This window comes from Lynx canadensis, chromosome C1, assembly GCF_007474595.2.
Source record: "Lynx canadensis isolate LIC74 chromosome C1, mLynCan4.pri.v2, whole genome shotgun sequence".
NCBI lineage: Eukaryota > Metazoa > Chordata > Mammalia > Carnivora > Felidae > Lynx > Lynx canadensis.
The window spans coordinates 202,744,784-202,760,298 of record NC_044310.1 but is presented as its reverse complement, the minus strand read 5'-3'; the positions used below and the strand labels follow the sequence as shown (position 1 = coordinate 202,760,298).

Sequence of the window (15,515 nt, the reverse complement as noted above, 5' to 3'; positions counted from 1 at the left end):
ATTCCTATTTTAGTATAGGTGTTGCCAAAGCGAGCACAAAGCGTCTATTCCTAAAAGAGGAAACAGAATGGAGAATGGCAAGAGGAGAGGGGGAGAGCAGAGACTTTATCTTTTTTAAAAACCCTTTTGGGGCACCTGGGTGGCGCAGTCGGTTAAGCGTCCGACTTCAGCCAGGTCACGATCTCGCGGTCCGTGAGTTCGAGCCCCTCGTCGGGCTCTGGGCTGATGGCTTAGAGCCTGGAGCCTGTTTCCGATTCTGTGTCTCCCTCTCTCTCTGCCCCTCCCCCGTTCATGCTCTGTCTCTCTCTGTCCCAAAAATAAATAAACGTTGAAAAAAAAATCCTTTTAAAAATTGAATTACAATTTGTATACTTTAACATTTACCAGAAGTGTGCGATTCAGTGGTTTTTAGCATGCTCACAGGGTCGTACAGCCATAGCTGCTATTGTGATTCCAGAACCTTTTTATCACCCTAAAAAATGAAACTCTGTGCTGATCCGCAGTCACTCTTTATTCCCACCCCCCCCCCCATCCCTCAGCTCCTGGAAATTGCTAAACTACTTTGTCTCTAGGTGGATTCGCCTATTCTGAATATTTTACACAAATGGAATTATACAATGTGGGGTATTTTGCATCTGGCTTCTTTCACTTGACTTGATGTTTTCAAGATCCATCTTCTGAAGCAAGTATCAGTACTTTGTTCCTTTTTATGGCAGAATAATTTGCCATTATATGGGTATGGCACATTTTGTTTATCCATTCATCAGTTGGTCGACACTCGTGTTGTTTCCACTTTGGGATTATTATGAATAATGCTGCTATGAACATTCGTGTAAAAGTTTTTGCATGAACATATGTTTTCAGTTCTCTTTGGTATAGACCTAGGAGCACAATTGCTGGGGCATATAGTGACTCTCCATTTAACTCTTTGAGCAACTGCCAGATTGCTTTCCATGGTGGTTTATCTTTTATTAATAAACGTTTTAATTGAAGTGTAAGATATATACAGAAAAGTGTCCATATCATAAGCAGATAGCTTGAAGAATCATTACAAAGTGAACATGGCCATATAACCAGTACCCAAATCAGGAACCAGAAACTTTCAGTTCTACTCAGTACATACCATCTCTAAAGTGTTGCCGCTGTCCCGACTTCTAATACGATAGGTTATTTTTGCCTGTTTTGAACTTCATATACATGGAACTATATACATAATATATACTCTTTTATGCCTGACTTCTTTCACGCAATAAAATGTTTATGAAGTTTACCCGTGTTGTGGAGAGCAGTGCTTTGTTAATTTTCATTTCTGGATAATATTTCATTGTAAGATCATTCTGCAATTTATCCATTTGCACTGGATACATACATAGAATTGGAATGGTCTCTTCGTAGTTACACATATGTTTAGATTTAGTAGATGTTGCCAGTCTTCCAAAGTGACTCTCAGTTTGTACTCACACAAGCAGCGTCTGAGAGTTCTGGTTGTGCCACATCCTTGTCAACACATATCATCTGCCCTTTCCCTATTAGCCATTACAGTAAGTATGTAGCGGCACCCTATTGTGGTTTTAACTTCCCTAATAACTAATGGGGTTTTGTACATTTTCATGCAATTATTGGTCATTTAGATTTGACCAAGCCTTTTGTCAATTTTCTCTTGAGTGATTTGTCTTTTTCATATTGATTTTTAAGAGTTTTCGATATATTCTTCATATATTCTAGAAATGAGTCCATTATTGCTTGTATGTATTGCAGGTATTTCCTCCCATTCTGTAGCTTGCTGTTTTGCTCTTGGTGGTATCTGTTGGTGAACAGAAGTTCCTAATTTTAGTGTAGTCTAGTTTATCAATCTTTTCCTTTGTGATTTGTGTCCTAGTAAATCTTTACCTACCTAAGGTCATGAAGATCAGGCCCCTCTCATCAGTGTGTGTGTGTGTGTGTGTGTGTGTGTGTGTGTACTTATGTGTATATGGGGAGGCGGTGCATCACCCTCTAGAGTAAGATTCTGCAGGGTAGACAGGATACTGTGTTCCCCTACAGGGAGCAGGCAGAAGGCGCGGTGGGCGGGGGGGGGGGGGGCAGGGAGCCCATGAGGTGACAGCCGCCATGGGCTGTGTTCCCAGCTGTCAGGCGTGTAATCTGGAGTGAAAGAGAATCCCTTTAGTGGTAGAGGTCCTACAGAGAATACTAGCGGGTCCTCTAAATCACCTCTGTGTCCTGTAGACCCAGCTGACTGTCCTCTCTTCTCCACTGGAACAAGAAAGAAAATGAAATCTGCACTTCTGAACAGTTGCTCGTGGCACAGGGCAGGGATCCAGAGCTTTCAGAGCCAGGTGCCTGCCTTATAGCTGTGATTTTTGTTGTTATTAAATATGACGCTTTTTCTTTCTGATTTTTACCACATTGTTTCATCTCCGTTTGGGGAAAGGATGGTGAGGCGGCTGAACTTGAGAGAGGTGCTTGATGGTCATTCAGACTGGTTGTCTCCCCAGCACAGGCTGGCCGGAGTCCCCTCCCTGAGCCAGAGCTGACAGGAGCTGCTTGTTCTTGGAGAAGGAGTGGGAGCTGCTGCTGAAGTTCTGAGGGGCTCCGAGGATTCCTCCCCCCCAGGAAACCACTTTGGTCCCCCAGCCCCTTTGCCGCTTGTGAGGCGCTCCCCAGACTAGAAAGCCGCGGTTTGTGCTGGGGCTGGGTGGGGCTTTGGGACAGTTTAGGCTTGGCCCTGCAAAGGGGAGGGGTGGCTCTGGAGCGAGCAAAGGGTCACAGCTTAGGCTGTACCATTTGCTTGTCACCTTGAGAAGTTCCACCTTGTCTAGCAAAACCTCCTTTCAGAGGCAGCCACCACAAAGGGCTCTTATGAGAGCGGCGGCCCCCACCCCCCCCTTCACTTCCACTCCCTTTACCATTATTTTTCTTTTGGGGCAGAGCTGAGGGGCCTTCCTGCTATGACTTTGAGGGGCTGTACTTATTTTAAAAGGAGATTTAGAGTCTAGAGCCTCCCTGTACCAGAGACTCCTGTTTCTGATTTTCTAGTACCATCGGAGGACATGCCAGGGCTTGAGTAAGGCTTTCCTTCTCTGGAGGGCCTTCTGTCTTTTCCTTCTGTCAGCCTCTTGGGCTATTTGGGGAGTTAAGAAGTAAGTGAAGGCTAGCTTCTAGTACTGGACCTCAGAATGGGGACCAGCTTCCTTGTGGGGAATGGGTTGCGGGGGCAGAAGGGAGACATGCCTGTCTCATGGGGTGACTCTAAGAGGTATTAGAACATAGTGGTTCAGGGGTACGTTCTGGAGTCCGGCTTCCCAGGTCTTCTACTTCCCCACCCTACCACTTTCCAGCTGTGGCCTTGGTTAGGTTACTTAACCTCTCTGGGCCCTTGTTTTCTCATATATAAAATGACAATGATTTTAGTGCCTTGCTGATAGGGTTACTGTGGAGATTAATTGAGATAATGCATTAAAATGCTTAGCCTAGTACCTAGTACATTAAAAGTGTCTCCAAATGTTAATCTTACTAATATTAGTTAAGCCATCTACTTGGACACCTCTTTTATAGTCTCTCTTCCCATCTCCCGTCTCTTCTAGCTGTGCAGTTCAGGGAGCTCACTAGGCCTCAAGTGGAACCAGAAAAATCTGAATAATACAAGTAGGACTGGACTTTATCTCGAACTGTTGTGAACTATGCGCGTATCTTATCTCCATTGCATTTCCAGCACTGTGAGAGAGAGAGAGGCAGGAAAATTATCCCATTAGAAGGGCAGGCCACAAAGCGATTTACTGATTTGACTAGACGGCATACCTGCGTGCCTGAATGTAAGAACGCGTGCACACAGCCATTCTCCCACCTCGCGTTAACATGGGGAGGGGCAAGATGGACTGCACTTGATTTGCAGGGTCCCCAGTGCAAGATTTTTTTTCCCCCAAACACAAGATTAAGTCCAGACCTGTCTTGTGCTCTCTCCTTAGCAGAGCCCAGCGCTGAGTGGGCGGGTGCTCAGGAGCTAGAGGCTGCCGGGAGAGCACGGTGAGGTCAGCAGCGGCGGGCAGAGTGGTCAGGGTAGGCCCGGTGGGGCCCAGACCCAAACAAAGCTAACCCAGACCAAACACAGGAGCGGCCTCAGCCGTCTGGACTTGACATGCCGTCTTCAAGGGCAGCGTGCCTTGTGTGCTCAGGGTACTGTGTTCTCTCCCAAATCAGCAAGATTTGCAATCAGCGAACTGAGAGAACTCACAGGGGTGCTCTGTGAGGGACAAGACAGAGGCTGTATCTTGCTTGAAGCTCCAAAACTGCTCATCCAAGTGAGCTGCTGTGGAGTAACTGAAGTGCGGAGGAGGGAGAGCCAGCGGTTGTATTTGCAAAACCTGGATATCAATGCCATCTCTCTCTTTTTTCTGTCCCATTAATGTTTTTTTTTTTTTTTTCTCTCAGACTCTGAAGAAACAGAGATCAATCCCATCAAAATACATTTGTCTGTCAACTGTGGATGATGTATCTGCAGGTCATGTTTTATGTTTTTCTACTTTCCAAATAGCCTTTGTTGATTGAGCATGTGTTGGTTTAAAATGGAAATGGCGTGGCAGAGCCTTTTGCACCAGGCACATTAGGGAGCAGGAAGGGGTGGTGGGAAAGGGTTCCTGGCTGAAGCATCATTGGACAAATTGGGCTAGTTGGAATGCTTTTGCTGAAGTTTTTTGGGGAGCAAGCTGCTTGTGCTCTGTGTGCCTCTGGAGAGGGTAGCTTTACTCTCCAGCGTCACACCTGCCCCACCAGAAAAAAAAAGAGGGTGAGGAGGATGAAAAGCAAGACCTTGACCTCTTGGGTAGGTCCTGAACTTGGGAGATCAAAGAAGATCTTTGAGAAGCAACAGAGCAGTTTGGGGTAGATTGGGAGACATAATGTATACCGAGCTGGCAACCTTTACATTATTGCATGTGACCCTTCTAGCAATCTCATATGAACAGGTGTCACTAGGTATCCTTGCTTTTCTGGTGAGGGAACAGAGCCAAAAGAGGTTAGGAACATAGACGCTGACTGGCAAAGTGAGGATTTAAAGCCAGGACTTGTTGGTACAGAAGCCTTCTGGCCTTGGTCCTGACCAGAGTCTGAGGAGTGGGCTAGTGTGGCAATGGTGGGCAGTGAACTCCCTGAGGGTTACCAACCAGGGTTTCCATGACAGTGTGTCCCTGCTCTGGGCTTTGACTTGTCACTGAACTGTTGGAAGAGCAGTGGGGAAGGGTTAATAATTGAGTCAGACCTGGTTTCTCTGTCTGCACTAGAGCATCAAGACATTTCTTGAGCCTCCTTGGCACTGGACTTTTCCAGGCAAGAGAAGTCTCAGTGTGCCTTGCAAAGGGAAGGGACAGACATTTCTTGGGTCCTTACTCTACTCTCTCATTTAATCCTTCCATGAACCATGACCATAGTTGTTGTTAGTCATCCCGCCATCCCACCCATCTGTCCATCCCTCCATCTCTCTTTCTCTCTCTCTCTCAAGATCAGACATTGATTAAGTATAATAACTTGCCTAAGTGTTCCTGCTAGCAAATAGACCTAAGGTACAAATCCAAGTCTTTGGACTCTCAAGCCAGACCTTAAAGCTTGCTTCTACTTCTCTTTTTTCTTCTAAGAATTTATTTTTCTAATCCCTGGATAATCTTCCTGCTTCCTCTTTGAATGAGAAGCCACTTTGGGCTTTCTCTTTTTATACTGTGATACTTCCCCTGGGCATTGGATTCACCTTTCCTTCTAGTCTCACCCTTTTGCTACCACAGCTGGCTCTGTGTTGCAGACTTAGGGGTCATTTCAGGTTTCCTTTGGTCTGGGGATTTATTTTCGGTTTCTGGGTCATCCCTCTGTGACATCCACCTTCTGTTCTGGAATGGGGTGATTCTTGACTCCTTACGAATGCTACACCCACTCCATCAGCAGATCCTGTTGGCCATACCCTCAGACATACCCAGAATCTGGTCACTTCGTGGCCACCTCCCCTCTACCACCCAGGCCCAGGCTTTCCTGGTCATCCTAGCAGCCTTCTAGAAGATCTGCCTACTTCTTCTCTGGTCCTTCAACACTCAGAGTGATGCTTTCAAAATGTAAATCAGATCATTTCACTCCTTTGTAAACTCTAATGGCTTCCCATCCTCCAGAACAAAAGCTAATAAACTACATTAACTGCCGATTTCAAAAAAATACACAAACACACAGGCACATAGCTGCCATGCTCGTCCTCTGGTACAGGGTGACTGTCTAATTTATCGTGCAAACTAGGACTGAATCAGGGAGAAAGGGACCTCTATTAATAAACGGCAACAGGCATAAGCGGGGACTGGACCCAGGCAAACTGGGAATCTAGTCCCTTGAACCAGAGAGCCATGTGGATCATTCTCTCACTTCTGTTTGGGTTGTTAAAAAATATTAACCCTCTCAGTGAGGCCTTCTTTGGCCTCTGATAAAAATTGCAGCACAATCCTGCCCCAATCCCATAACGCCTGTGCTGATTTATTTTTCTCTGTGGTCACCATCTGATAGAGTGTATGTTTTAATTAGCTATATGTTTGTTGTTGATCCCCCTCTCTAGCATGTAGACCTCACGAGAGCAGGAGATTTTTTTCTTATCTCTTGTGCTCGATCTGCTATATCCCCAGCATCTCAATCATCCTGAATACCGTAGATGGTCAGTAAATATTTGTTGGGTGAATGGATTGAAGGTGGAGAGGAGCACTGGGGAGTTCTGTTTGTTAGAATCTTTCTTATTAGAGTCATCTTCCTAAACCGTTTTTCTCCTTCATCGCTATTTTGGTAACCCTTTGGTAATGTGGGACCCTAGAAGAATTTTCCAGTGTGCCCTTAACCCTAAGCGGAGCTAATGATGAAAATCACCATGATTTCCTAAACTGGGACTTGCTTTCTCCAGGCGAGGAAGTTTGTGAACATCCCAGCAGAGTTTACCAGGTTGCGTGAGGGAGGAGAGGAACTCCTACCCTTAGGAAATCATGCTTTGGGGGCTCTGCCCTGCTGTGTGACAGTACAGTCTGTGGGGGCCTGGGGGCTGGGCGCTGCACAAGCTTCTGGGCCTGGTGCTGGCACCAAAGACCTGCTCAGGGCTGACACTTGGTCTGTTCCCTTTTCTCCTTTGTCCCCTACGCCCAGTCTCCTCGGCTGTGGGCCCCTATTGAGTAGGGTGAGCTACTGTCAGTCAGGGTCCAGCCTTTCTTTACCCAGGACCCTAAAAGTTTCTTTTCTGAAACAGCTTCAGAGGAAAGGAGGGATGGAGTTGGGGCGGGGTGAGGGTGGGTAGGGAGGTGGGGAGTGAGGTTGGGAACCTGACCTTTTATTTCTTTTTTTTTTTTTTTTTAAGTTTTATTTATTTTTGAGAGAGAGAGAGAGAGAGAGAGAGAGAGAGAGAGAGAGAGAAAGCTGGGAAGGGGCACAAAGAGAGGGAGACACAGAATCCAAAGCAGGCTCCAGGCTCTGAGCTGTTAGCACAGAGCCTGATTTGGGGCTCGAACTCACTAACCTTGAGATCACGACCTGAGCTGAAGTTGGACGCCCAACCGACTGAGCCACCCAGGCACCCCACCCCAGTCTGACGTCTTATTTCTAATGGAAAGAGACAATTGGGATCTCTCCAGCAGATCCTGCTGGGGTCAGAGAGTAAGAGGGAGCCTTGGAATTTCTGGACCCCTGGGAGTGAGTTTGAGGACTCATAGTGATGGGAGCTACAGACACAGCTCCACGACAGAGGGGAGTTTGGGCACTGGGAACTGAAATGAGTTGCAGTAGGGAAAAGAAGGGGAAATAAAATGCCCTAGAGGATCTGTAGCTTTGGTTTTCCTAAAGCTTCTGATATGGCCAGATGGCAGGGGCCAAAGTCCCAGCAAACTGGAGATGGGAGAGAAGTGTCGCTGTGGGACTCCTGAAGAGTCACAGTGTAACGGTTAGTTAGTGAGGAGGTGCTAAATGTTGCCGAAAGCCTGCAGAGGCAAACTTGGAGAATGCTTCTGACCCCTCATGCTTGATTCAGTATTCGTTTGGAGCCAAGCAAGCCTTGGCAAGCACGGGTGTAGTAGAGAAAGCCACTTTGTGAAACAAAAGGAAACTCCCACGGGCATACCCTTAATTCAAAAAATGAAGCCCTTAGCAATCTGGTGGGTATGAACTTCGCCTTCGGGTCCTGTTTCCCATGAGATACATTAACATGTCTTGTCTTTTCACACCTTTGTGCCTCACATAGCTCCCCACCTTCACAGTCTAACCTTGCACGGCTAGCCAGGTGTCACCCTCCCCACCCCAGGCTTTTTGGGAGACTCTCAAATTCCTCCTCTTTCTTCTTCTCTGGGTTCTTAATACTCTTTGTTTATAACTCTGTGATAACACAACACTTGGAAAAAACCCTACACTGCCCGTTCCTTGCACCTGAATATACTCTTTGAGGCAGGGACTCTTATTTTAAATCTTAGACTAGCTCAGTCCTATTCTGAGGAGGGCAGGGTACACGTCTTTCCCCCTCGCCCCAGTCCTGCAGTGCCTGGCACGTGGGAGAATGTTAATAGCTTTTTGCTGCGTAGCACTGATTCTGGGTTAATCGGATGAACACATTATACAGTAGATTGACCTGTCTCTTCTTCCCCTCCCCACTCTGGGCAGTGACCTGCTTTGTGGCTGGTACACCTTGCTCCTGGCTCCTTTGTACTTATGGCCGGGGGCACTGCTATTTGCTTTTCTTAGTCCTGACCCCAATGTTCTCCCTTTGATCTCTGCCGCCTGCCCTAGCTCGCCCCTGCCATTGTCCTGCCTGGAGCTAATGTTCCTCCTTCCCAAGCCGGGGCCGCTCCACCTCCTTCTCCTTGCATATTGTGAGGATGATGCCTGCGGAGTCAGTGATGATGGGAATGGCTGGAATGGAATTGAGGGATGGCCTCAGCCCCCTGAGGGTTCCAGGTGGGGCCAGCTTTTCAGGTAGAACGTCCATTTTCTCTGCTCATTCCTTCCTTGTTCCCTGAGAGAGTGTGTTCCTGAGCTGGATGGGAGTTTAGGCAAGTGAACTGTGATGTGAGGCAAGAGAGCGTTGTGATCCTGGGAAAGGCTGTGTTGCCCTTTTGACTAAAATTCTGCTGTTTCGGGAAGTAAGCAGGGTCGTCATTGTATGCACGGGCCCTAAAGCCCACCTCTCTGGGTTCTAATCCTGCTCCACTGCTTGCCAGTAGGCACCACCTCGGGAAAACGGGGTCATACTAGTGCCTGCCATGTTCATTCCTTCACAAATAGTTATTTTGTTTTTAATGTTTATTGATTTATTTTGAAAGAGAGAGAATGCCAGCGTGGGGATAGGCAGAGAGAGAAGGGGGGAGAGAGAGAATCCGAAGCGGCCTCCATGCTGTCAGTGCAGAGCCCGACACGGGGGCTTGATCCCATGACCGTGAGATCATGCCCTGAGCTGAGATCAAGAGCCAGAAGCTTAACTGACTGCACGGCTCAGGCGCCCCAACTCACAAGTCGTTATTGTTGTTCTAGGTACCAGGGAAACAGCAGTGAACAAGGCAAATGGGTTAATACATTGACAGTATCTAGCACATAGTAAATATGCAGCAAATGTACCCATATTCTCTTTGTAGTACTTTTCAGGGAATACTCAGGTGGGGTGACTTTTGACAACAGCTGCCAAGACCAGATGTCCCTGAGACAGGGAAGGATGGAAGAGGTTTAAGATACAGATTCTGTATTTGAACTTAGGTTCAGGACAGCACTGGCTTTAGTGGCCTTTCATTTTGATACTAAATGCAGGAGCTGGCTAAAAATCACCCTAGAAAATTTATGAGTCTGCTTAGTTCCATAGAAAGGGCAGGAGGGGGTGACATGGGACTGCCTAGATTCTGCCTAGCCCATTTGCACAGGCAGCACCGTGCCTAACAAGCTGTGTGTGGAGGACCCTTAAGAGAAGCCATCTTTCTTTTCTTTTTTTAAAGATTTATTTTGAGAGAGAGAGAGAGAGCATGTGCACGCATGTGAGCGGGTGAGGGACAGAGAGAGAGGGAAAGAGAGAATTCCAAGCGTGGGAGCCTGAGACTGGGCTCGATCTCACGAACCTTGAGATCATGACCTGAGCCAAAATCAAGAGTCAGGCGCTTAACTGACTGAGCCACCCAGGTGCCCTGAGAGCCCCCATTTCTTGAGCAGTCTGGAAACATGAGACATACGGAAGGAGAACAGCTGTTGACCTCTCCACTGTCAGGGCTCTCTGGCTGTAGAGTAGAGGACGTTCTGCTGGAGGAGGTGGCTTGGGGAAGCTGACACTAAGAAGGAGAGTGAGGCGAGGTAGAGGTGTGTGGCCTGATAGTTTGCCTTCCCTGTTTCAGTTTGTTCCTCAGGGCTGTTTTACTCCTGGGGTGATTATTGGCTAGAAGCAAAGTTTCAACTTAAGGCTCCTGATTCATTATCTGTGGTTTCCAGTGGAAGTCCAAGCCTGATATAGTCCTTAGGGAAATGGGATTGGAGTATAAATGTGTGTTACATTTCCTGGGCATCAACAAGTTTTCCAGCCACCACCCTACTCAGGGAAAGATAATCCTGACTGTGGTTCAGCAACTACTTCACTGCTTCTCCCACTTTCTTTCTTCCAGCCTTCTCCCATGGTGGGTTTTCAGAAACGAATGCCCTTATAGCACAGAGCAAGTGCCCTTGACACGAGATGTGGGTCGATCCAGGATGCTTGGATTGGTGCCCATGTGAGCTGCTGGCACAGCTTCCCTCAGAGACCTGCTAGCTTGGCTGGGACCATGACTATTTGCATGCACAGGGACAGGGGAAGTTACTCTGGGTCCTTTCCAAGATTCCGGAGTACAGCCAGGCTTGGGACCACGGGATACCATGCTCCTTCATCTCGTTTTTATTGCCTTTCTTCCGTCTTCAGCCATTACTTCAACTCAGTTAAGCCAAGTGTACGAAACTTGAACTAGGCAAAGCATTTTCCTGTAGATGTAAATCCATGGTTCATTCACAAGGAAGGAAACAGAGTGTGATGATAGTGGTATTTCTCAACTTTTTTCTCATTATCACCTTGCTAAGGAACCTTTTTTAAATGTTTGTTTATTTATTTTTAAGGTGAGGACAGGGCTGGAGGGGTAGGGAGAGTGGGAGAGAAAGAATCCCAAGCAGGCTCCTCGAGTTCAGCACAGAGCCCCCTGGGGGGCTCGATCCCAAGAACCATTAGATCATGACCTGAGCTGAATTCAAGAGTTAGACACTCAACTGACTGAGCCACCCAGGCACCCCATAAGGAGCCTTTTAAGACACTTTTTTCTAATCACTTCCTCTCAAGAAATTTTAATCCACAGACATACCAAAATTCTGTTTATATATGGTATGTGTTATCTTTCATACTTTAAAATTTTTTTAATGTTTATTTATTTTGAGAGAAAGAGTGTGCACACACATGAGCAGGGGAGGGGCAGAAAGAGAGAGAGAGAGAGAGAGAGAGAGAGAGAGAGAGAGAATCACAAGCAGGTTCCATGCTGTCAACATAGAGCCCAACGTGAAGCTAGATCCCAACGAACAGTGAGATCACTACCTGAGCTGAAATTGAGAGTTGGACACGTAATGAACTGAGCCACCTAGGTGCCCTGATCTTTCATACTTGAAAAGAGTAAGATGTTTTTATGCCTCAAGAATCAATTTTCAGGGCACCTGGGTGGCTCACTCGGTTAAGCATCTGACTTCCACTCAGGTCATGATCTCACATTTCGTGAGTTCAAGGCCCGCGTCGGGCTCTGTGCTGACAGCTCAGAGCCTGGAGCCTGCTTTGGATTCTGTGTCTCCCTCTTTCTCTGCCTCTCTTTCTTTCTCTCTCTCTCTCAAAAATAAATAAACATTAAAAAAATTTTTTTTAAAGAATCATTTTTTCTCCCCTCCTGGGGGAACCCCATTTGTCGGTTCAGGGATTACAGTAAAGCACCATGGGATTGCAGTAAGGAATGTAAAATGGCAGGGAAGCCTCCAAAGCTTTGCAAAATTTAGTTCTCCCATCTCCTCTAACTGAACTTCACAGCTCCATAATTTATAGTCTTATCTCTCAGTCTGTCATTCCCATTCTGCTCTTTCTCCCCTTCCCTGGATTTCATCTTTTTTTCTCTCTCTAGTGTGGAATTGTAGGAGTGAATTTAAGTAAAACAGTCATCTGTACAGCTTAGAGACAATGTAGGGAAGATGATTTCCTAAAACAGTCCTTTAAGAGGTCATCCCTTTGGGAGAAAGACCCCAGAGACCCATGGGTACCCCAGGGGTATTCATGGGAAAACATAATAGACTTTAAGTATTGGGGGAATTAAAGATATACATTTGGAGTTGCCTTTCAGAGGAGAGGAGCTCACAAGAGGTCTTATATTGTTCCCAACAATATATGGATATGGATGTCCTATACTGGATCTAACTTCCCTACATAAATTCTTTTGGGTTTGATGCCGTTTCTGCCAGTGGAGATATCAAACTCCTTTTCTCTGGCAATAGAGTACAACCAATGACAACATCTTCTCTCCCCTCTAGAAACTACCAGAGGCATGCCATGTAGGTGACGGAAGACCCTTTGTCATGCATTTACAGAATCTGTATGTGGCAGTCACCAGACAAGAGATCCAAGTGAGACAGGAGCATCAAGGCACTGGTGAGTAGCTCCGTAGCTGTGGAGGTTCTTGGTCTCCCTGGGGTTAGAGTTAAGGTATAGGTCTGTGCTGTCCAATATGGTAGTCATGATTTAAATTTAAATTTAAAATGAATAAATGAAAAAAAATGAAAAATGTGGTGTAGCCACATTTCAAATGCTCAATAGCTACGTGTGGCCACATGTGGCCAGCAGCTACCAAGGCGGACAGTGAAGATGAAGACATTTCCATTACTGCAGAAACTTCTATTGGAACTGGTCTAGGTATTTGGAGAATTAGTGAGAGGACCAGGAGAAAGATTAATCTCTCTACCTGAGACATGGTAGGAAATGTCTATTGAAGAGCAGTTGGCTGTTTTGAGTCAAAGAAGCTCTTGTCCTACCTAGTTAAAGTGGGCCTGGGGAATCTTCAGAGTAGACACAGAGCTTTCCAAAAGTCAGCTGGAAGTTGGATTTGTGGCTACTTCTGTCTGTTTATATCTTAGTACTAAACCCTGGCCTTTATCAGAATGCTTGGTAAATGCTAATGCCTTCCTGGTAAGAAGAAGACATTTATCACTGTCTTCTCTCGATCTTTCTGATTTCAGGAGATCCTCAGCCCTCAAGCAGTACCTCCCCACAAGGAACTGAAAACCAACTTCTGAGCCAGCCGGAAGAGCCGGTCCCCTCAGCACCATCCCTCCCAGTGACTGAGAAAGACCCCACAGTGAGTCATGTACCTGTAGCCCCTGAGCCAGAGGCCCCGCGGCTATCACCTAGTTGATGCTGCCTTAACAAATACTGGAGGGTATTTGTGACCAGGCCTCTAGATTATGGATTTCTATATGGAGAATCATGGTCTTGTGCATCTTACTTTGGTATTTCCTCTCTGCAATTCCTGTACTGACTGAGGGACCTTGACTCCTTCTCTCCCTTACCCCACTTCCAGTGATAGTCTATGAGGTTGTTCCCTGCGGGAGAAGGGATGTACACATTGCATAGGGTCTTGTGTCACATTCACGGCCCAGCACAGACTTCAGACCACCTGTGCCAGCCACTCATCCCACCCAGAGTCAGGGGAGCAACCTAACCTAAGTGGAACTGTTCGAAACCTCTATTAACTTGGATTCCTTTTCTTTCTAGGGTCCTTCAGGCCCTGTGAAGAGACCTCAGTTGTCAAAGGTCAAGAGGAAGAAGCTAAGGGGGCTCTTCAGTTAACCTGTCACTGTCTCAACTGCTGAGGATGGACCTGGAGAATATAAAAGGCACTCCCATGGCAGGAGTATCTCTGACACAGAGTTATATAGTCTGAGGCCCCACTGTAGGGGCAAGATAACTGAAGTCCATGTTGAAAGGCATGGGTACTGTTGACCAAGGGAATCTTGGCTCTAGCCTGTTGGCCATTGGCCTTCCCTATCCAAGTGGAAGCCAGCTTCTGAGAATCCCATACCTTCCTCTCTTTTGTTAGAGGTTCTCCAGACCCGGGGTCCTACCATGGACTTTAGATACATAGGGCAAGCCAGCAAAAAGGCACAACATGCTCAGGAAGCCTATCTACCTTTCTTAAGAGTCTCTAGCCAGTCCCAGGTGCTCCTCAGAGACCCACTTCTCTCTTAAGCATGGAATAAAAAGCACTCACACCCCCCTGCTTTCGAGATTGCTTATTCTATGTAACACAACCAACCTATTTCACTTTACTGGGCCCCACCCATTGTTGTCTCTAGATGAAGTTTAGGCCCTCAATCTGCTCCTTCAGATTCTTCTCATGCTTCTCTCATGTGGCCTATGCTAAGCCTCCATTTGGGAACTTTGATCTTGAGAACTCTTTCCGTGGTGGGCACAAGACAGAACAGATTGCTGCTGTTCTCCTTTGCCCAACTTCATATGGGGTGTTGTTTTGTTTTTTGTCTTTGTTTTTTTTTTTTTTTTTGTCTGTTTCCAAGGCATAGACAACAGACTAAACCACAATATGGGATTGAAATTATAAAGAGCTTCGAGCACAAGGGCCGAGGTAGTTTCCCACTGGAGTGGGAGAGAAAGGAATTTTATTCTCCCGTCCTTCATGCCACTTCAAATAACATGGTAACTAGAAGAACTTGAGAAGATAGGACAGCAGGGAACAGGAATGGCCACAGAGTTCTCTGGGACAACTGAATTGGCCTAGGGAATGAATAGTGCTTAGCAGGAAAAAAGGCAAAATTTGTATGAGATAGGAAGAATCTTAGTTAAAAAGTCCACTCTTTGGACGGATCTGGAAAGATTTAGCAGACCAGGATTGGCAAAGTCCCATGGCCTTTTCTGCTAGGTTTTCCTCTATGGGCAAGACCATCTGAAACATTATTTAGGAGAGACAGGAAGGAAAGTAGAACTCCGATGTTTACTGGGAGCTGTTAGGTAGAGGAAGGAATGGGGGCAGAACCCACGGGGGCCTTTTCGGGCTTATTTACTTATGATGGTCAAATGCCTCCTCATCCCCACGTCTTCTCTGTCTGGGATGGGTGTTTCTGTCCTTATGTCAAGTCATGGGGAAGAGGACAATCCAAGCAATGATAAAGTAATAATAATTATAATAAGAACAGCAATAATAATAGGCAGCTAAAAGTTACTGAGCAGTTAATATATACTAAGTACTCTAATAACTACCTGGCATTGAATCCTCATAGCATCGTATGATGAAGATACTGTTAATCCATTAAGAAATACAGTCTTGAAGTGATTAAGTGACTTATCAAAGGTCATTCAGCTAATAAGTAACAGCCAGCATTTGAACCCAGACTTCTGAGTTCTTCACTGCATCCGTACGTACATTACAGAAAATGTTTTCCAGGAAGGGTGTTAGGCCTTTTCTATCTTCCACTGTAACTGCCCTTCTCCTATGACCCTG

At 46.3% G+C, this 15,515-nt stretch overlaps 1 protein-coding gene across 3 annotated transcripts in view; it reads left to right on the top strand.

Moving 5' to 3' along the window:
• The window catches only part of NHEJ1 (non-homologous end joining factor 1), an 82,098-nt gene extending 67,819 nt beyond the window's left edge, over window positions 1-14,279 (top strand). For 2 of the 3 annotated variants that reach the window (XM_030325396.1, XM_030325397.1), the window contains exons 6-8: window positions 12,538-12,655; window positions 13,240-13,358; window positions 13,775-14,279. In XM_030325396.1, the coding sequence (XP_030181256.1) occupies window positions 12,538-12,655; window positions 13,240-13,358; window positions 13,775-13,849 (312 nt within the window). In that variant the 3' untranslated portion in view covers window positions 13,850-14,279. The remainder of the gene's footprint in view (window positions 1-12,537; window positions 12,656-13,239; window positions 13,359-13,774) is intronic. The other variant, XM_032594519.1, reaches the window with a different exon arrangement.
• Window positions 14,280-15,515: the final 1,236 nt, after the last annotated feature.